This window comes from Cariama cristata, unplaced genomic scaffold (genome assembly GCF_000690535.1).
Source record: "Cariama cristata isolate BGI_N322 unplaced genomic scaffold, ASM69053v1 scaffold5655, whole genome shotgun sequence".
NCBI classification, from domain to species: Eukaryota; Metazoa; Chordata; class Aves; order Cariamiformes; family Cariamidae; genus Cariama; species Cariama cristata.
Window position 1 is genome coordinate 64286 of NW_009618063.1, and position 17418 is coordinate 81703.

A 17418-nucleotide genomic window follows, 5' to 3' on the forward strand; every position below is an offset into this window, starting at 1 on the left:
TCAGTATAACATAGACGATGAAAGAAAAACAGAGGAAAAACAAATGTGAAGTAGGACTGACACACTTTTCAAGTCTAGTGAGTACAGAAATTATTTTCAGTTTAACAAATAATTTATTAGCTGTTCTGGTGTTTTTACTCAATTTAAGAAGGTGATTTTTCTTGATTGCCTTAGAAATAGTCTCTATCCACAGACTCCAGGCCATTTCATAGGACTAGTCACCCTGTGTACCCAAGCAGAGGTGTCAACTGTCAGCACTCCAAAGTGCAGCTTAATGTTGTTTCAAAATATAGGAATACACTTACATATGTAAATAAAACTTGGGTTAGTGCAAAATACAACTCAGCTTTAAAACTGTTTCTCGTAAATTGCAGTGAACCAGGTAGTTATTAAAAAAAAATAAATAAAAGGAGGAAATACAACTACCAAAGAGAGCAGAACATTTTCTTCTCTTTAAAAGGAGCAAGTTTATGGAAAGGGAAAAAGTAGACCAATGTGAGATCTCTGAGGGACTGACCTCCTTCTCTTAAAGCAAGGCTTTAGTGAGACAATCTATTGTGTCTCTTCAAAGTTACAAATTAGTAGTTCTTATGTGCTCATATCATACTGTTCTAGATAACTGGTGTGGCAAACTCTGTCCAGCAGTAAAAGAGGATTTATAGCGAATAATCAACATGTGACATGAATCCCCCTTTACTACTCTGACATTTCAGTACTTTCTCATGTTTCTTGCGGTGCAACTGCACCCTTCCTGGTATGATGCAGGGGTAGTTGTGTGCATCATTTCACCAACAACCTCTGAATTCCTCCTCTGTTACTTCTCTATAACCAGTTTGCTTGTGTGACTGGGTTTGCTCTGACTTGAATGTCTTGTGTAAAGAACAGTATAAACTCAAAATGTTCATATTGTCTGCACAACCGTAACAATTTCTTAGTTAAACAAGAGAACGTCATTTTATGAAGTGAAGCAAGGAGGCCCGTATGCTGCTGATTGCTCAAGGGTCCCACAATACAGCGATGGAAGCAGCCCAGTTATGTACAGCCTCTCCTCAGCACAGGAGGTTCAATACTGGGCAGGATGGACTTTGGATGTGAACTCTAGAGGTTGTCCTTTTGGGACTGGTTTTGTCTTTTATCATACTGTCACCCAGAAAAGGGTAATTGCATAACTCACTCATCAAGGGTTTTCTCCATCATTAAAAAGTGTCACGCAGCAGTGAAGGAATACCAAAATGTGAATGATTAAAGTAGTTTGGGTCTACAGGGTTAAGCCTGCAAGTTCATTTATGAGACTTAACACATGCAAATAGCACTTATGGCCATGTGGTAGAGCATATTGGATACATCAAACCATCATTCTAGGCTTGGCAGTTTTTTTCCCTGCTGCTTGTGCTGCAAAATGTTGGCAGGCTGGCCTGCAAATGTGGAAGTGCAGACTGCACCTGCTACAGGCTGGGTGCGTTATAAGGAGCCTTCCTTAACAGAGAAAAAATGTCACATCTTCAGTTAAAGGTAAAGGTATAGGCCTCATATTCTGGGTGGCTGTCAGCAACCCACTACATTATCTTACTTTTTGACAGTAAAGAGTAGCTGGCTCGGTTCCAGTTTACACTGAGTAAAGTGTGAGTTGCACAGCTTGAATATTTGTTGACTTTAATGTTGGTAGTTGGGCAAAAATAGTGCTTTAGGTTTAACACAAAAACAAGGTTCAAATACACACAAGTTCTTAGGAAAAATATATACTGCCACCACATAGTCTCTTTAATGTGCTGTCTGAAAGATGATGATTATTTTGTTAGCTTACTCTGTTTAAAAGCAGAAGGACTTAAATTAAATATGCAGTGCTGGATTAGAATATTTGATTTGTAACCAGTTTGGGCTGTAGTATGACAAATCGTTTATGGTTGCATCACAACTGGAAGAAGCAGTATTAGACAGCCTTGTATCATCACTGTCTATGTTTCAGAACAAACATTTGTGTAGATATGCAGTTAAATGGCTGAAGGAATTGATACAGCTGAAAATAAATATATTTTTAAAAACTCAAAGTTTAACAAAAAAACCCCACCAACCAAAAAGCAAAAAACCCTTAAACTCAGCCAAAGATTAGTTTCTCCCATCCATTCCACCATCTGACCTTACAAACACATCTGCTGGTATGAATCTGAGGAGGTGATATAGGGAGAAGGATTGAACGGCTGGGAAGGTTGGGAGAAGGTATGGCTATTTTTTAATGCAAATACTACCTTGTGTCAATTTAAGGGTGTAGTTTGACAGTTTGACTTGAGTACTAGTGTACAGGATCACTGTTTATTAGTAAAATCAGTTAATATAATTTTGAACAAATGCTACCAATCTAGTGTAGCAGAAGTATTTTCAGTTCCACAAATTGCGTTTAGAAAATGCTAATGGCTGAATGTAAATCTTGCTCATCTTAACAGTGTGTAAGGTGAGACTGATAAATGAAACTCAAACCCGTTGTAACATTAAGAAAAAAGAAAATCTGTCAACACATTGTGAGATGTTTGTGGTATTTGATGTCTTGATCAGGAGAATAAAGAAATTAATTTTGAGGTGTTTATCCAAATATTTTTTTGCCCTAGAACAGATGCAGTTACTCAATTATATGTCATTCCTAAAATTTATGGGAGGGAGGATGAATAGTTGACTTTCTAATGCCAGAAAATAGCGATGGTGACCCTCGTCTCGGTCCATATTCTCCTACGTATTTTCCTGTCCCTCTTAACCATTCCCTCATATTCCTTAAGCATGTTTCTTTCTGCCAGCTTATTTATGTAGCTGACAGCGTTGGCTGAAGCCAAGTCTTTGATTCAGACTGGAAGCTGCCTGTTTCATAGGGAAGCTGGAACTGAGATTGAGATACCCAGTTTTCTTCCAAGACTCCTGGCAGACAAGATACTGGAAGGGGGGGGAAGAAAGAGCAGATTGTTCCTTAAAAACAAGCAGGAAAGAAATAGCAAGAGCAGAATAACACAACGTGCTCCTTAAAAAAGAAATGCTTGGATGCAGTATAGTCTAGCTCGAGTGCTCAGACCTGAAATCAGTTGTACTAGTTAATGATGCGCTGCGCACACTGCTGGTTTGAAATGTGGGAAACTCTCAAACAGATGGATTGCACTGCATAGAGAAAATGGGGATGTCTGAAACCAGCCATAAAAAATCAGCGTAAGAGGTAGGTTAATGATTCGTTGCTAGGTAATCTAATGATTTGATCTCTTTTCTGTTGCTCTTTCTCTTACGGTGGTGTTTATTTTTATATACATTCTGTACATTAGGAAAGATAAAAATATATCAAGTCAGTGCTTTCTGGGTTGTTCTTTGGCAAGATAAATTTTCCTTGCATTTGGTCTCATGCTCTTTTTTTTTTATATTTTTGTTTCAGTACTCCTTGTTTCTCTGACCTCATTATTATTTTTGAGCTGCTTTTGTGATTTGACATTGAAAACAGTTATTCCAACAAAAGCAGCACAGCATGTTACTTAGACTTTACAAAGTGCCAGATGGGGATGCTCAGTACTTAATGTTGCAGCCTAAAATCAACAGTTCCAAGTTCTTGGAATAAAGTGGAAGCTTTTGTTGAATAAAACTTACTTCTAAGTAGAGAGATGCATAGCCTGCTGACAGAGGTGGAGTGTTCTACTTTCTCTCTGTAACCCAGTTACAGGTATAAAATACAGAACAGAATATGGAGGCCAAACCCATGAGCTATATCAGGAATCAAAACATAGGAGGACACAATCCATTTTCTACTGTGGCAGTATCAGAGTTCAGTTCAGCGTGAACCAGGAGGGCATAACTAGACAGGGGGAAGCAGAGTTAGATTAACATGTTACCCTGTAGCAAGAACTTTTGAGCCTCTTTCTTTCACAGGTCCCTAGAAGTATTTTCAGCAGAGATGCGAATTCTGTATAACAAAAACTTTTGCTCTTCTTAGTTTCTTTTGCCTCCCCATTGGAGTAGTTGAACCATAGGTGAGAAAACTGGTCTTCTGTGTACTTTGAATCTCTCTTTGGCATGACAGCATATGTATGTTAGGCCAAAATGTGGACTAAAATGTGTGTCTCAGCTGAGTAAGAGTGATGACTTTCACCAGGACAAAATCAGATCCTGGTTTAGGTTTGATTTCTCTGTGTATGTTTGTCCTTTCTGACCAGTCTAGATATAGTCTCTTGTTGCTATAGGGGCATACGGTCTCTCATTTCCACCTGTGCCTCAGTCTCTGGAACCACTTACGTAGTATAGCATGCATAAGAAACATTAGCTAGTGCTGCTCAGGAAGATGGTAGCTCACTTTCTGTGATTCATGAACATCGTTGGGAGGGGTGGAAGCCAAAAGTAGCCTTGCAGCAAAGCTGATTTTTTTTCTAGGCAAAAGAATCTCACCAAAAAATGGAGAGAGGAAGAGAATCCTCTACCACAATTCATAGATTTAGAGATCTGGATTTTCTATGTAGTTCTATGTTGTTGCCAGTCCTGCGCTGAGAATCACAGAATGGTTGGGGTTGGAAGGGACCTCTGGAGATCACCTGGTCCACAACCCCCCTGCCAAAGCAGAGTCACCTACAGCAAGTTGTACAGGAATGCATCCAGACGGGTTTTTAATATCTCCAGAGAAGGAGACTCCACAACCTCTCTGGGCAGCCTGTTCCAGTGCTCAGTCACCCTCAAAGTACAGAAGCTGTTCTTCATATTCAGATGGAACTTCCTGAGTTTCAGTTTGTGCCCGGTGCCCCTTAACCTGTCGCTGGGCACCACTGAAAAGAGTCTGGCCCCATCCTCTTGACACCCACCCTTAAGGTATTTATAAGCATTGATGAGATCCCCTCTCAGTCTTCTCTTCTCCAGGCTGAATGGACCCAGCTCTCTCATCCTTTCTTCATGAGAGGGATGCTCCAGATACAGATTTTTAGATCCCCAAAAGCTAAGCACATTTTTAACAAATGTCCTCTTTTAAAAAAAAAAAAAATCAGTGCAAGATGCAAATAAAAGAATGGCTGATTTGTTTGAAAATTTTCCAGCTGAACAGTAGGGGTTACATGAGAGTCAGCCTGGGCCCAACAGAGCGGGCATTGAACCAGACCTAATAAGAACAAGTGGATCCAATACCCATATTATGTTCAGTAATGGAGGATTTTTTGTAGTACAAGGACTTTAATGTTGTAATCTTAATGGCTAGAGGTAACAAACGAGTCTAAAAGGAAAGAAGAAAAAATGAAATCCAAAGCGATTAGAAAAATCTCTTTCGTGGATTTTGGGTGTTGCCATCCACATTTGTGTCTTTTTACAGATGAATGGGCTTTTCTGTCCCAGTAAGAATGAATTGTAAAGTAACGGACTTGAACTAATTATGTCCTGTAAACCTATAAGAATAACAGTAAAAGTTTTTTGAAGTTCAGGCATGCATGCAGTTGGTCCAACCAACCAGGTGGATCAGCAGTTGAGCAAGTTTGCTACTTGGTGTTAACGGGATTCAGGAACATTTTAGGAAAAACAGTTGGATAAGGCAACTTCTGGGAAGAGGTAACTGAAGAGCAGGAATCGCAGCTGGTCGCTGATTCAAGCAAGGTTCTTGCCATCTGCATTTCTCAACTGCTTTCCAGTTACCAGCAGGTGCTGGAAGGTGTCTGTTCTGACTCAGATGCAGGTATTTACCCTGATGCAGATGGAAAACAGCATAGGTTGAGAGGTCTGGTCTCAAGCTCTTCATAGCTTGTGGCATTTGGAGAGTGAGCTCATGGTCTTGTGTCTTCTCATGATGCTTTTTTCTTTTGCTTCTTAAACCCCTTCATTTTGGGAGGAACAGTGGAGGGGAGAGGCAATATAATACATGGTTACATTTATAAGGGTATCTCTTCTAACCTGAACAGAGGGAAGCTGAGCTGTGATCATATCCCCAAATGCTGTCCCAAGAGGTTTATCCTGCTTCAGTGCTCCCAGCTGGAAAAGACAATAGTTCATTCTTTAAAAAAATTAAGCTCCTTTAAGCTTCTGCTAGATTTTTCCCAAACCCCGCACTTCCTAGAAACAAGCCCCTTGTCTTCTCCCCAGCATCCCCAAATTGATCGCATATAGCAGGCTTCCCAGTGGTCAGTCAGACTGCACCCGAGCAGCAAATGCAAAACTCACCAGTATGCTTCCACAGCCTCTGTAACAAAGCCATTAGAATTCATGGAGCTTGTCTCTAGGATGTGAATGTACGTTCTAGGACATGGTACGTTCATCCAGCATGCCAGGTGCCTCCTGAAAGTTCTGTGCGTGCAGCTGGATAACGTTGCATCCCAGTTCATCTCTTTTCTCCTGGAAAAAAAAAAAAAAAAGAGGGCATAAAGAACAAAACCAATTACAACCCACAGTGATTGTTTTTTAGAAGGGTGTTAGTTATATTTCACATCAATCCCAAATTTTATCATAATCTGTAATATACAAGAAAATCATAGATGTGGTTTTCTTGTACTTTATCTACCAATGCTTTCCCAACTCTGTAGAGTATCTTGTTTTCTGTCTGGGGTTTCATATTTGGTAGCAGGGCTGCAATGCTCCAAGATTTCATCCTTGCACTGTCCCTTGCAGCGTGCCAGCAAAGCTGCCTGGGCATCAGTGTGGGAAACTGGCTGGAAACCAATTTGCCAAACCTCCTGTCAGCCTGGCTCGTGGCATGGCTGTGCAGCAGAGGGTTCAGCACAAGGACGGAAAGGGCTTGTCGCAGGCAGGAGGAGGACTTGGGCTGCTGAAGCTGGTTTTAACAGGGCTTCCAGGTGTCACATCTGGAAAATACATGAGGTTATAGTTGGAGGAGATCAGATGCTCCATGTCAGTTCACTGTTCACAGAATACACCTACAGTAATTGCACTGACCCAAACAAGAGATGAGTGAACTGTGCCACGGAGCAAGGATGCTTTAAACCACTGATACCATAACATCAAACCACGCTGCTTAATACTGCTCAACAACTCTCATTCCTTCATGTTTGTCTTTTCTTCCTCTGAAGATGTGAATTATTTACATTCCAAATACATTTGCATGCAAATATTTTTATATTAAATATATTATTGAATGTAGATATTTGCATGTTAAAATGTGTTTTCATAATACGCTATCTCTACAAATCTTGCTTCTCTTTGTTCCTCAAACCTGAGAAAACATCCCTTTTCAGTACCTGTTTGAGGAGTGGTGTTCCCAAGTATGCTTCTGAGCCTGATTCTTTGCATGAAAATTCAGGTGTCTGCTTTTCTTGCTTTTGATCCAGTTCTGTTTGTGTTTACAAATACTTATCAGGTTTTTTAATGAGGTTTTAAATGTAGCTTTCTACTAAGACATGAAAGTTTGGTGTTTTGGGTTTTTTTTTTCGTAATGTAATAAGCTTCAGTGAGACTCTTTGCATACCATTGCACACAAGGGGAGAAAAGCTAAAATTCAGCTATCTGCCATGGATGTAGCCTCAATCCTGTGCGACCCAACATACAACCTGTTCTGTAGTTCCCTCGGTGTCTCCAAGTGTCACCAGCCAGTGCTCTGTGGAGCACCCCTGGCAGTCTTCAAGCGGTCTGGTGTCTTGTCTTTAAGCTGGGGTTAATGAGATGCTTTGGAAATGCTATATTTGAGGAATGTCTTCGTTCAAGTTGGGAGATGAGCTCTGAGCAGATGTTAAACAGAGGCCCCGTCTTCTGGGTGTGTTTGGTTGAACATGTCAGGAAGGAGAGCTATAGAAAATCATTGGGGGAGTGATGAGTACAATGTAAAATGATACGTGAAAGTTTGTCATAAAATATATTATGATCATTTCAAATGTCATATTTCTTAACTGTATGCTCTTGGGGTTTTGTTTTAATTTGAATAGAGATGGTTGTGCACTATCAGAGAACTCATTAACAGTTTTTCAACACTTTTCTAGAATTTTTCCTTAGTTTTCTGGTAATTATTCATTTTTTCTCCTCATTTTAGATGTTGTTCAGCAGAGTTGAAAAAGAACATTATTTGTGTCCAGACTTGGAAGTTATATTCAGTGCCCTCCTTTTAATAGTTAATTGTTCTTCCCTGTTTTTTTTATTTGTTTCAGGTGAAGCCTACCATCTACAGTGTTGAAGGATGAGTACTGATGCCAGTCAGGTGGTGATCACTACTCCTCCTCCAGCTACAATGCCTCACAAAGAGCGGTACTTCGATCGCATTGATGAGAATGACCCAGAGTATATTCGAGAGAGAAACATGTCTCCTGACCTGAGACAGGACTTCAATATGATGGAGCAAAGGAAGAGGGTCACTCAGATACTGCAGAGCCCTGTGAGTGGGATTAAGGGGGGATGAGAACGAAAGAGAGAGATTCCTGATTAACTTTTTGAGACTTAAAAAAAGAAATCTACGTCACAGCTAGCTAGAATATCTCTGCATCATCCACTAAGAAGAGTCACTAAACAGATTATCCAGCATTTTGTTTGCGTAGTGTTTTGTCTGTGAACAAGCAGCCTTTATTGTGTTGGTTTTTCCTCCTAATGCTTTTATATTCTTATGCTTCATTGCAGTATTACAAAAAGATCTGGCTGGCTGCAGGATACTTAATTAAAACTTAGGGGCAGGGAAGAGACTGAAGGGGTCACTGGTCAAATAGGAACAAATTAGGGCATTACGTGGTGTTCTGCTTTCTGGGTTTGAGTATTAACCTATCATTTGCATCAGGAATGCTTTAATTAACATTTATAATTGGGTTAAGTTTCTTTAAAAGCTAGACTATGTGTTCTTTTCATGTCCTTGTGGGGGTGATCGTACCCATACTTGGCCATATTAGCATTCATCTAGTGGTTGTGTAAGTTCAGTGCTTGTGTAGGCTACATATAAAACTATTAAATCTATTGAATGACACTCATATTAGTTTTAATTTATATTTTAATAATGCATTCTTTGAGTTTGACCTGATGAATACATTGGAAGTAATGTTGTTGCCTTGAGTATTTTGAATCTAAAGGGAGTGAGTAAGGACTGTGTGAGGGTGAGCCTTTGAGGGTGTTGGGGTGTAATGTGAGTAATGAGGATAATGGGACTGGGAAGGGGTTAAGCAGCTTTACAGATCCTGCTCTTTGCAGTCCCTCTGTAAGTTGGGGTGCTTCTTCTGTGATTTTTTTGAAGCTTTTCCATATGTAATGAGATTGCAAACAGCTGTTAGTAATCACCCTATTATAGTCATCCATGAGTAACAGGATTGTTTGCTAAAGTGTTGTCCTGGAGTGCCTCTTGGATCTGTGTGTTGCTCCAAGTATAATGTGAACCTGTTGACTAAGGAATTTATTACTTTATAGTGAATTTATGCAAGCTTGGTTTTGCAGCCAAGCTCTTTTATAAAGAAAATACTCTAAGGAGGTGTTGCCTAATGCTTTAATAATGATAATTTTATGTTAAACACTCGATTGTAAAATGTGATCGGAGGCTGCTCCTTCCTGTTAAAATATTCACATTATGAGTAGCCAGGACTCACAGCAAAGACTAGATCTTTAGCCTAACAGATAAAAATAAGTAGAGAGATCTTGTTTGGGTTTGTACGTATGTTATTTTTCGGTCCATTCAATGGCAGTATTGAACCTGATAAGCGTAACTATTTCTTTAATGTTTTTGGGGACCTTTTACCAAGTCTGCCAAACATAATAAATGTCCCTTTGCCATAGCCTCTGTGTTTTGGGTTTTTTTAATACATGCAATGTCAGCATGCAGATTTTAGGAAGGAGGATGAAGAGGGGCAGCCCATGAGTCTAGGTAACTTAATGGGAGGTTGGAGGACAAAGAGCCACTGAGCTGCTGTTAGTGTCCTGCCACAAGAGAAACTGAGCCCTGCGCTTTTTGGAAAGTGACAGTTTGGAGTTGCCAATAAGTTGCAAGTTTTTGTTGTGTAAAGGAACAGTTGTTCAAATAAGCCAGGGGCCTGCCTCCTGCTCGGCTCTTGGCATCTGCCAGGGAGAAACAGGAACGTGGGAGCTGAGTGTGTGATCAGGCACAAAGAGGTGTCTGAGCTACCAGTTCCCCTCAAGTATCTCCTTTTATTGTCTCTTTTCTTGATATAGAAAATTTAGAGGAACCTGCTATGATTTCTTGTGTGAGGAAATAAAGCATTTTTAATACAGTATCTGTGACTAATATCCATCAAGCAAATTTCATAACTGGTTTGAGCATAGAAACTGCATTATTTCTTCCAGGTTCCAGATGCAATGTGCCATGGTGTTCTTGAGAGTCAGGACTGAAAACAATTACGTTGTCTCCTCCTGAATATAATAATTGTTACAAAAGGGCCAGAAAGCATTTTTCCTGTTACCAATCTGCGTAACACAGGTTCAGGATTGAATTAATGAGTATTGTGCGTAATGTTTTTGTTCTATAGCTGCAGAATTGCATTGCATTAGAAGTTTGCATAGAGCTTTGTTGATTCTCTGGTGTATTCCAGTCAACAAGGAGGAAATAGTTTCAAGGTGTCTGGAAGAAGAAGCAGAGAGATTATCAGACACATTTTAAAGAAGAGCTTACTTGTTGGTAAATCTTTATCCAGTCTTACATATATGCATTCATATCTTCACCCAATCTTGATATATGCATTCAGATCAGAGGAATAGTCATTGACTTATCTTGTGGCAAGTATTAGTAAATATGAGGTGTATGCAGCAAGGAAAATACCTTTCTTAAAAATACACAAGCATGTATGGACTTGAGGTGAGCTTGTTTGAGCATGCACTTTCTCTGAGCAAAGGATTATGGTGTAAAACTAAAGGGTTAATCACTGTCACATACTAGGAAGCTTAGGTACTGATTTAATCTGTTTTATTAACAAGCTTTTTTCTTTCTTTCAAGTAAGAAAATCTAAATCCTCTAGCAAGAAAATAAATCAGAGAATATGTTTCATGAACCACGGTATATTTTGTGTAATGCATGTTATTGTAAGGGCTACAACCCTGACCAGACATCTGGAGACATCAAACTGCTGCATCTCTCTGATGTGCTGTTTGATGCACATATTGATGTGCAATCCGACTACTCGTCTCTGATGTGCAATTTCCCTTTCCTAAATTAAATAATTTAAAAGCTACTGAGAAGCTATTCCCATTACCTCTGATGTTTGCTAATGTCTTAGAGTCCGTTCATAATAAGTCTTAAACAAATTATAGGAGTTTTATGACCAGTGCCCACAAATAATGTCCTGACATTATCAGTGTGAACTCTCAGACATGTTTGCGTAATACTGCGTGTAATCTGTGAGCATCTGAGGGCCTGGAGAATCTGATAGGACCTGCATGTTTGTTGTTCTGTGTCTGTTAGAAAGGTGGAAAGAAATTAAGATCAGCTGGGTCTGAGCAGACTGATCGCATCCAGAGGTACTTCTCGCCAACCTTTAAGATAAAGCCATTTAAGTTTATTTCCATAATGTCTGCAAGTTCAGAAGGTTCAGATAGTGTCTTATCATTTTTAAAGGAAAGGTACTACATTTATGCAGGGGACTGATTTTATTGCTTTACATCGGGTCTGAGATACTTGACATAACATATCCAAAATTTGAAAAGATGGGTTGGTTTGGGTTTTTTTAGCTTTTCCAACTTAACTCTGAAATTAAAAACAGTTTTGGCTTTCTATATGCTAAACAATCATATTACTTGTTACACAGAGTAACTACCTCTTTCCAAGAGTAAACATTTATTTGCTGCATCATCAAAACCCTTATTTCATTTATGGTACACAAGTCCTCCTTGCCTTCATTTCCTTCTGGCATTTCTCTGCTGCCCTCACCATGGCAACCAGAAGCTTCAAAAACCTTTAAAAAGGCAATGGTTGTGCGAAGACTGAACAGTGAGTTCAGCATTGAGGAGCTGCATGAACATACAGATGGGAGAAACTCCGTGCAGCCCTCCCGGAGTGGCCAGGGAAGCTGTCAGGTCTTTGTGTGGGCAGGCAGCAGAGCCATGCTGCTTCCAGTGAAGTGAGAGCATGTGAAATGATTATCTAACCAGCAGGAAAGCTAACTACAGGTGTGTAACCTGATAGGAAATTAGGATCACTGCTTAAGCTGCATTGAGGAGTACCTTACATCCACTTTATATCACTGTCTCAGCTACAGGTCTGAGTGGAAATGGGAGAAGATGCATTCTTATACATAAGATACACTGTTATATGAGATATTTCATTATTTTTACTGATGTAAGAAGTTGGAGTAGTCAAACTTGTGTATAAAGTGATGAGTTGAACAGCTGAAATATGTAAACATAAAAATGCCTGGTTATTGGAATTTAAATGCCCGGTTTATGTTTTGAATTTACCAGTGAAAGCTTTATATGGTTTGTCGAGACCCATTGAATGTACACTTGCTATTTTTACATATGAAACACAGTTATTTAGAGCTTGTTTGGTTTAAAGTTGAGCACTATGCTGGCAGGTTCTTATCATTCTTTGCTTTAATTTCATGTTGGATGTAGAGAGTACCTACCAATCCGTTGTGGCTCTGCAGGGTATTTGGGGCAATTCTGGCCCAGCGCTGCCATGACATGAGGGCACTGGTTCAGGTCTAGCTATCCAGACTGCAAAATCAGGGTTTTTTTTATGCTGAGGTTAAAAATGTACTTCTCTCCTGTGCCTCTCTTCCTTCCTGCCTTGTACATGCACACACACCCCTGCCTCCCACGCCAGCTGGTCTTGCCCCAAAAAAGTGGGGAGACAGCAGCCCAGCTTAGCAACTCGTCTATTCAGAGGTCTGCCTTAGCAAGCAGGCAGATTTTTCTCCTCAAAAACAAGCAAACCCACCCACGCTTGAATTTTTTTCCGGCTATGTTATTTTCAAACCATCAGGACAGAGATGAAGGATGGCTGGATTTATTTTTTTTCCCCAGCTTTTGCAGTTGTCTAGCTTACTTTATTTTGTATTGAATGAACATCCAGTATTTTTGCAACACCACTCCCTTTTGGAACAGTTTATTTTCTTAAAATATCAAAGTCCTTCCAGTTCCTCACATTTCAACTTCTACTGCTCTTTCCCCGCAAGTTCAAAACCCTTTCAGATCCTTCAGGAGCATCACCCTTTGGCCACGAAGGACTGACAACTTTGTACATCCCCTGCGGACCTCCTCGCTGGGCAGGCCTCTCACGTTGCAGCCGCCTCCTCTGAGCTAGAGGTCTTCTCTGACATCTTCCCGGCTTCCTGCTGGGGAGTCATGACTCTCCTCTAATCACAATAGCTTATTTAATTGTGTGCTTTCATCATACAACCTGTGCAGCGTTTTGTTCACTGGGGGAGATGAGCTCAACTTGGCATGGCATTTAAGACATGCCACAAAATGTCCCTTAAAGATCCCCTCTAAGCCGTGACGATATCCTGCTGAGCCCAGGGCAGATTGGGGGGCTGGAAAAGTTCAGCATTTTAAGTGAGGGGGAATTTGTGCTCAGGGTAATGCTGTCTTAAATCAAAGCCATCCACTAGATCTCTATAAGAAACCAAGAAATCCCATTGCCTAATTTCCATTTCTGTAGCTGCAAGGGTGCATGATCAATTCATACTGATGTCCTGCACCACAAGTGCAATTATGAGCTTTTCCCTGCTTCCTTATGTTAAAAATGAGTTACCTTTCACTCCTCTCTTATTTCCATATTTCTGCTTTCCATTTAGTTTGAACTGTGGTTTTTGTTACATATACATTGCCAACAGTTTCCAAATCAATTCCCTCCCCTCCCCATCCATATTTCTAATCTTCCTGCTGGTGGTTAACTGCTTGGGTCTGGGGTTTTTGTCATCTTGGCGGATGTCTGCAGATCCTATTGTACTTTTGGCACCATGTTCTTTGTTTAATGATTTGCATAATCTAATCAGATCCATCCTCCTTTGCCTGATAATTTTCCTACGGTCCTATATGTATTTGAAGTTATTAATTGTAAATAACACTGATCTGAATTAATTCCCTAGGTAAGTGTTAAGGAGGTATAAAATAAAATGCATTGTAACTAAATCCACCATTTTTCTGTCTTTCAGTAGTCTTGTAATTTCTGTCCAATAAAGGCATCAAATTGGACTGGTGAGAGCAGGGAGAGGGGTTTCTGTTGCAGTACAAGTAATGAATAACAATAAAAATTAATACAGCTACATAAGTCCTTTTAAAGTCTGGGGGGGGGGGGGGGTCTTTTGGCTTTTTTTTTTTTTTTGCTGTTATCCTTTGGTTTAGTACATCATCTTAACAGTGCCTAGAAAATCCTGGGAAGTCATGACTGATGACTGATTGCACATGCAATCTAGAACGCCCTTGCAAGAGCTCTGCCCATTGTCTGTCCTAGTACATCGCCACATGTGCTCCCACCCTCCCTACTCCTGCGCTTATCGAAAAGCAGCTAATTATGCTCTGAAATGTGTAAGACCCCTGACAAGCTGAAATTTGATTTCTTCTAGCATTTTAAATTTTGACATTTATAGTCCATCTACCAAGATGCATAGCGTGGCTTTACTCCACAAGAAAACTTGAGGGAGGGACCCAGACCCCCCATTCACCGCAGCAGTTTTGTGAGCGTGGGGCTTGCTGGTGCTGGGACTTTGGGAGCTGGGTGTGCTGAAGATGGGCTTTGCAAAGGAGTTCAGTGCTTCAGGTTTTGCTTTAATCATAGGGTATCTCTAGGCTGCTTGTCGCAAGAGTAAACACGCTGCTTCAGCTCACGGAGGGAAGCTAGTGTGTACCAAGATAGAGGAGCTGGAAAAACCAGCGCAGGCTGAGCTCTGTGGGGACCAGCTTGCTGTCGATTAAGTCGCTGAATCCAGCCCAGATACCCACACGCTTCACTGCAAGTGAAGCGATTATTATAACTGTACCTAATTCCCCATATTTATTACTGAGCCTGTTTCTTTCTATCTTAAACAGAAGCTCTCTTTTTTTTTTTTTTTTTTTTTTTTTTTTTTTAAATCCTTGTACTGAATTTCTTGCCATGGTGCTCAGTGTTCGGGTTCAGTAATCGGAGTGGCCAACTCCACCCTTTTCCACTTAGGGCACCGGTTGTTTGTATCTAAACTCCAGTCTTGAAAGAGCCTGTTACGAAGCTGTATCGGCTGGTTTGGTGAAGGTCTTCCTCTCCGCAGGCAGCTGCGTTTACAACACAGGAGTTAAAATTAACGACTCTTCGCTCTCGAAGAACAAAATACCAGTTAAGTTTTGGAACTTTTCTTCAGTGGTGGTGATTTGGCTTAGAGATTCTGTGTGGGTGCATTTATATGTAGATAAGTTGAATTAGACCCTTTTTGAAAACAGATTTAAGATATATAAAATGTGATCAAAAATGGGCAAAAGTGAAAATGGGTGAAGGGGTTTCTTGTATTATTCTGCAGCTTTTAGGCTAACAGCAGTGCTGCTATTAAATGTAGGGACCTCACATATCTCTTCTAGCTACTTCCTGTGAACTGACATATCAAACTATTTGGACCTTACTGTAATTAGTCCTGATGTGAGCACATGCTCTCTTCTCTTAAAGGTTTGTGGTGGTGTGAAGTACTTGTAGATGACATATATACTATTGTTTTCTCTATTTACAGGGAAAATTTTTTTCTTATTATTTATTTCTACTTCTTTTGAGTGGATAAGGACTATATGGAGAAATCAGTGGTCAACAAACAAGAAACAGCATGGAAAGATAGTCAAAATGCTTATAAGCTTGCATACTTCTTAACATCCTCAGAGAGCTACCTACCAACATGAAGAGATTAATACTAAAATTTTCTAGCAACTTTATTATTGTGTGCTATATATAGATGAGCATACAAGTAAAATAGGTTATTCCAGCAAGTTGGTTATTCTAGTTTTTCTGCTTGACTGAAAAATACTAGTTGTCAACTGGTACATGCAAATGTTGCTTTGATTCTTAAAAGCCCCAGTTTACACTGCCAGCTCATGCTGAGACTGTCCTTCTGAAAGAAAATGGAAGTAAATGAGTCAGAACTGAGGCTTGTAACTTCACTCTTGAGTTTCAGAGAGCCCTTGCAGGTCTAAGTTGAAAGATTTTTGCATCTAAACTGCTTGAGTTCATGATGTGTATTTGGAAGATGATTGCAAATATTTCTGGAGAAGTAATTTTATGATATTAGAAAGATCTTGACCTAATCATGCAACTAATGACTCTATCAAAAAAAGCTGTGTCTGATCTGCAGGCTGCAGTACTGTGTAAGGCTGGCTAAGCTAGTGTAAAAGAGCTGGCTGAAGTTTTAGAAACAGTGAAGTTCTAGAAACAGTTTTAGGAACAGGCTGCGCTGCCCCGTATGTTTTTAGTAATGAGTTACGGGGAAATTCACGACTCGGCACAAAGTAGTGGAGTGGTGTTCAGAAGGTGGGTGGGATGGAAGCAGAGCAGCTGGGCATCACCAGCTCAGGGCAGTCAGGTCAGCAGCTCTCAGGCTTGGCTGTGCAGGCGATGCTTTGGTTCATGGCGTAAATGCAAAACTGTGTTCTCCTCTGGTGTAACTTCAACTCACTGCAGTTTTGAAGGGAACAACCTCAGCCAGCAGTAGTGGAGGGGCAGTTTTGCAGCCTGCTGCATACTGAGGTCAGGCTATTTGCTTAGGTGGCTGGCTGCTGCCTGGTGAATAAAAGCTCTACTCGGCATCCTCCTAGTTGTGCACCTTGTCTGAAATGTTGCTTTACCTCCTTTCCAATAGCTGTCATGGGCCCAGTTTTCATACCACAGGCTGTTTTCTATGCAAACTTTCAGCCGGATGCTTGAAGTGCTGTTCTGGCACAAAGAAGGGGGGGCAATCGTGCTTGGCTGGGCAGGTGAGCTCACTGAAGGCAGAAGGATGCTTATGCAAACACGAAACAATTCTCAGGTACGGCGAGGTGGGTTATCCAGGCCACAGCCTTGCTGTAGCACCAGTACAGGTACAGGCATGTTGGCCAAATCCAGAAGTGGTGCAGCTATGTTGACAGGCAGCATGGGCAGCCATGAGGTGCTGTGCTTCTTGCTTTGGGACTCGGTACCCCACTGTAAAAAGTCACTGGTCTTATTGTATCATCTTATGTCTAATGTTTTAAAACAAACAAACCAGAAAACCCCATGTGTACCCAAAGAGCTATTTAAATGCCAGAGCTGAAACTTTCTCTTTATTGAGCAATGCTGAGCATACAGCCAAATAACATAATTTTTCATTCATCTGACAGTACAGTTTTTCCTTTGTCAGCATTTTCTTGTGGAATACTACATCTGAAATTACTAGTGACCTTTCTGCTTGAAAAATATCTGCTTTGTACCAGAGCAAAGTGCTTGTCATCTTTTTGAAAATGTGTCTCTCAAGCATGACTTTTACTTGGTCACTTGTGGGCAGTTGCAGTGCAATGCCATATATATATTACAGTCTTGCGAATTAAAGCAAAACCAAACTGCTTGGTCTCCAGGCTGCAGTTAGGTTTTTGGAAGCAGAT

The 17418-nt window shown here is 40.5% G+C and overlaps 1 protein-coding gene across 1 annotated transcript in view; it reads left to right on the forward strand.

The window, feature by feature from the left end:
* The first annotated feature begins 2947 nt into the window (after positions 1-2947).
* Positions 2948-17418, forward strand: part of ADD3 (adducin 3 (gamma)) — a 33599-nt gene continuing 19128 nt past the window's right edge. Inside the window, exons 1-2 of the mRNA XM_009700715.1 lie at positions 2948-3193; positions 8079-8302. Of these exons, the coding sequence (XP_009699017.1) occupies positions 8108-8302 (195 nt within the window). The 5' untranslated portion in view covers positions 2948-3193; positions 8079-8107. The remainder of the gene's footprint in view (positions 3194-8078; positions 8303-17418) is intronic.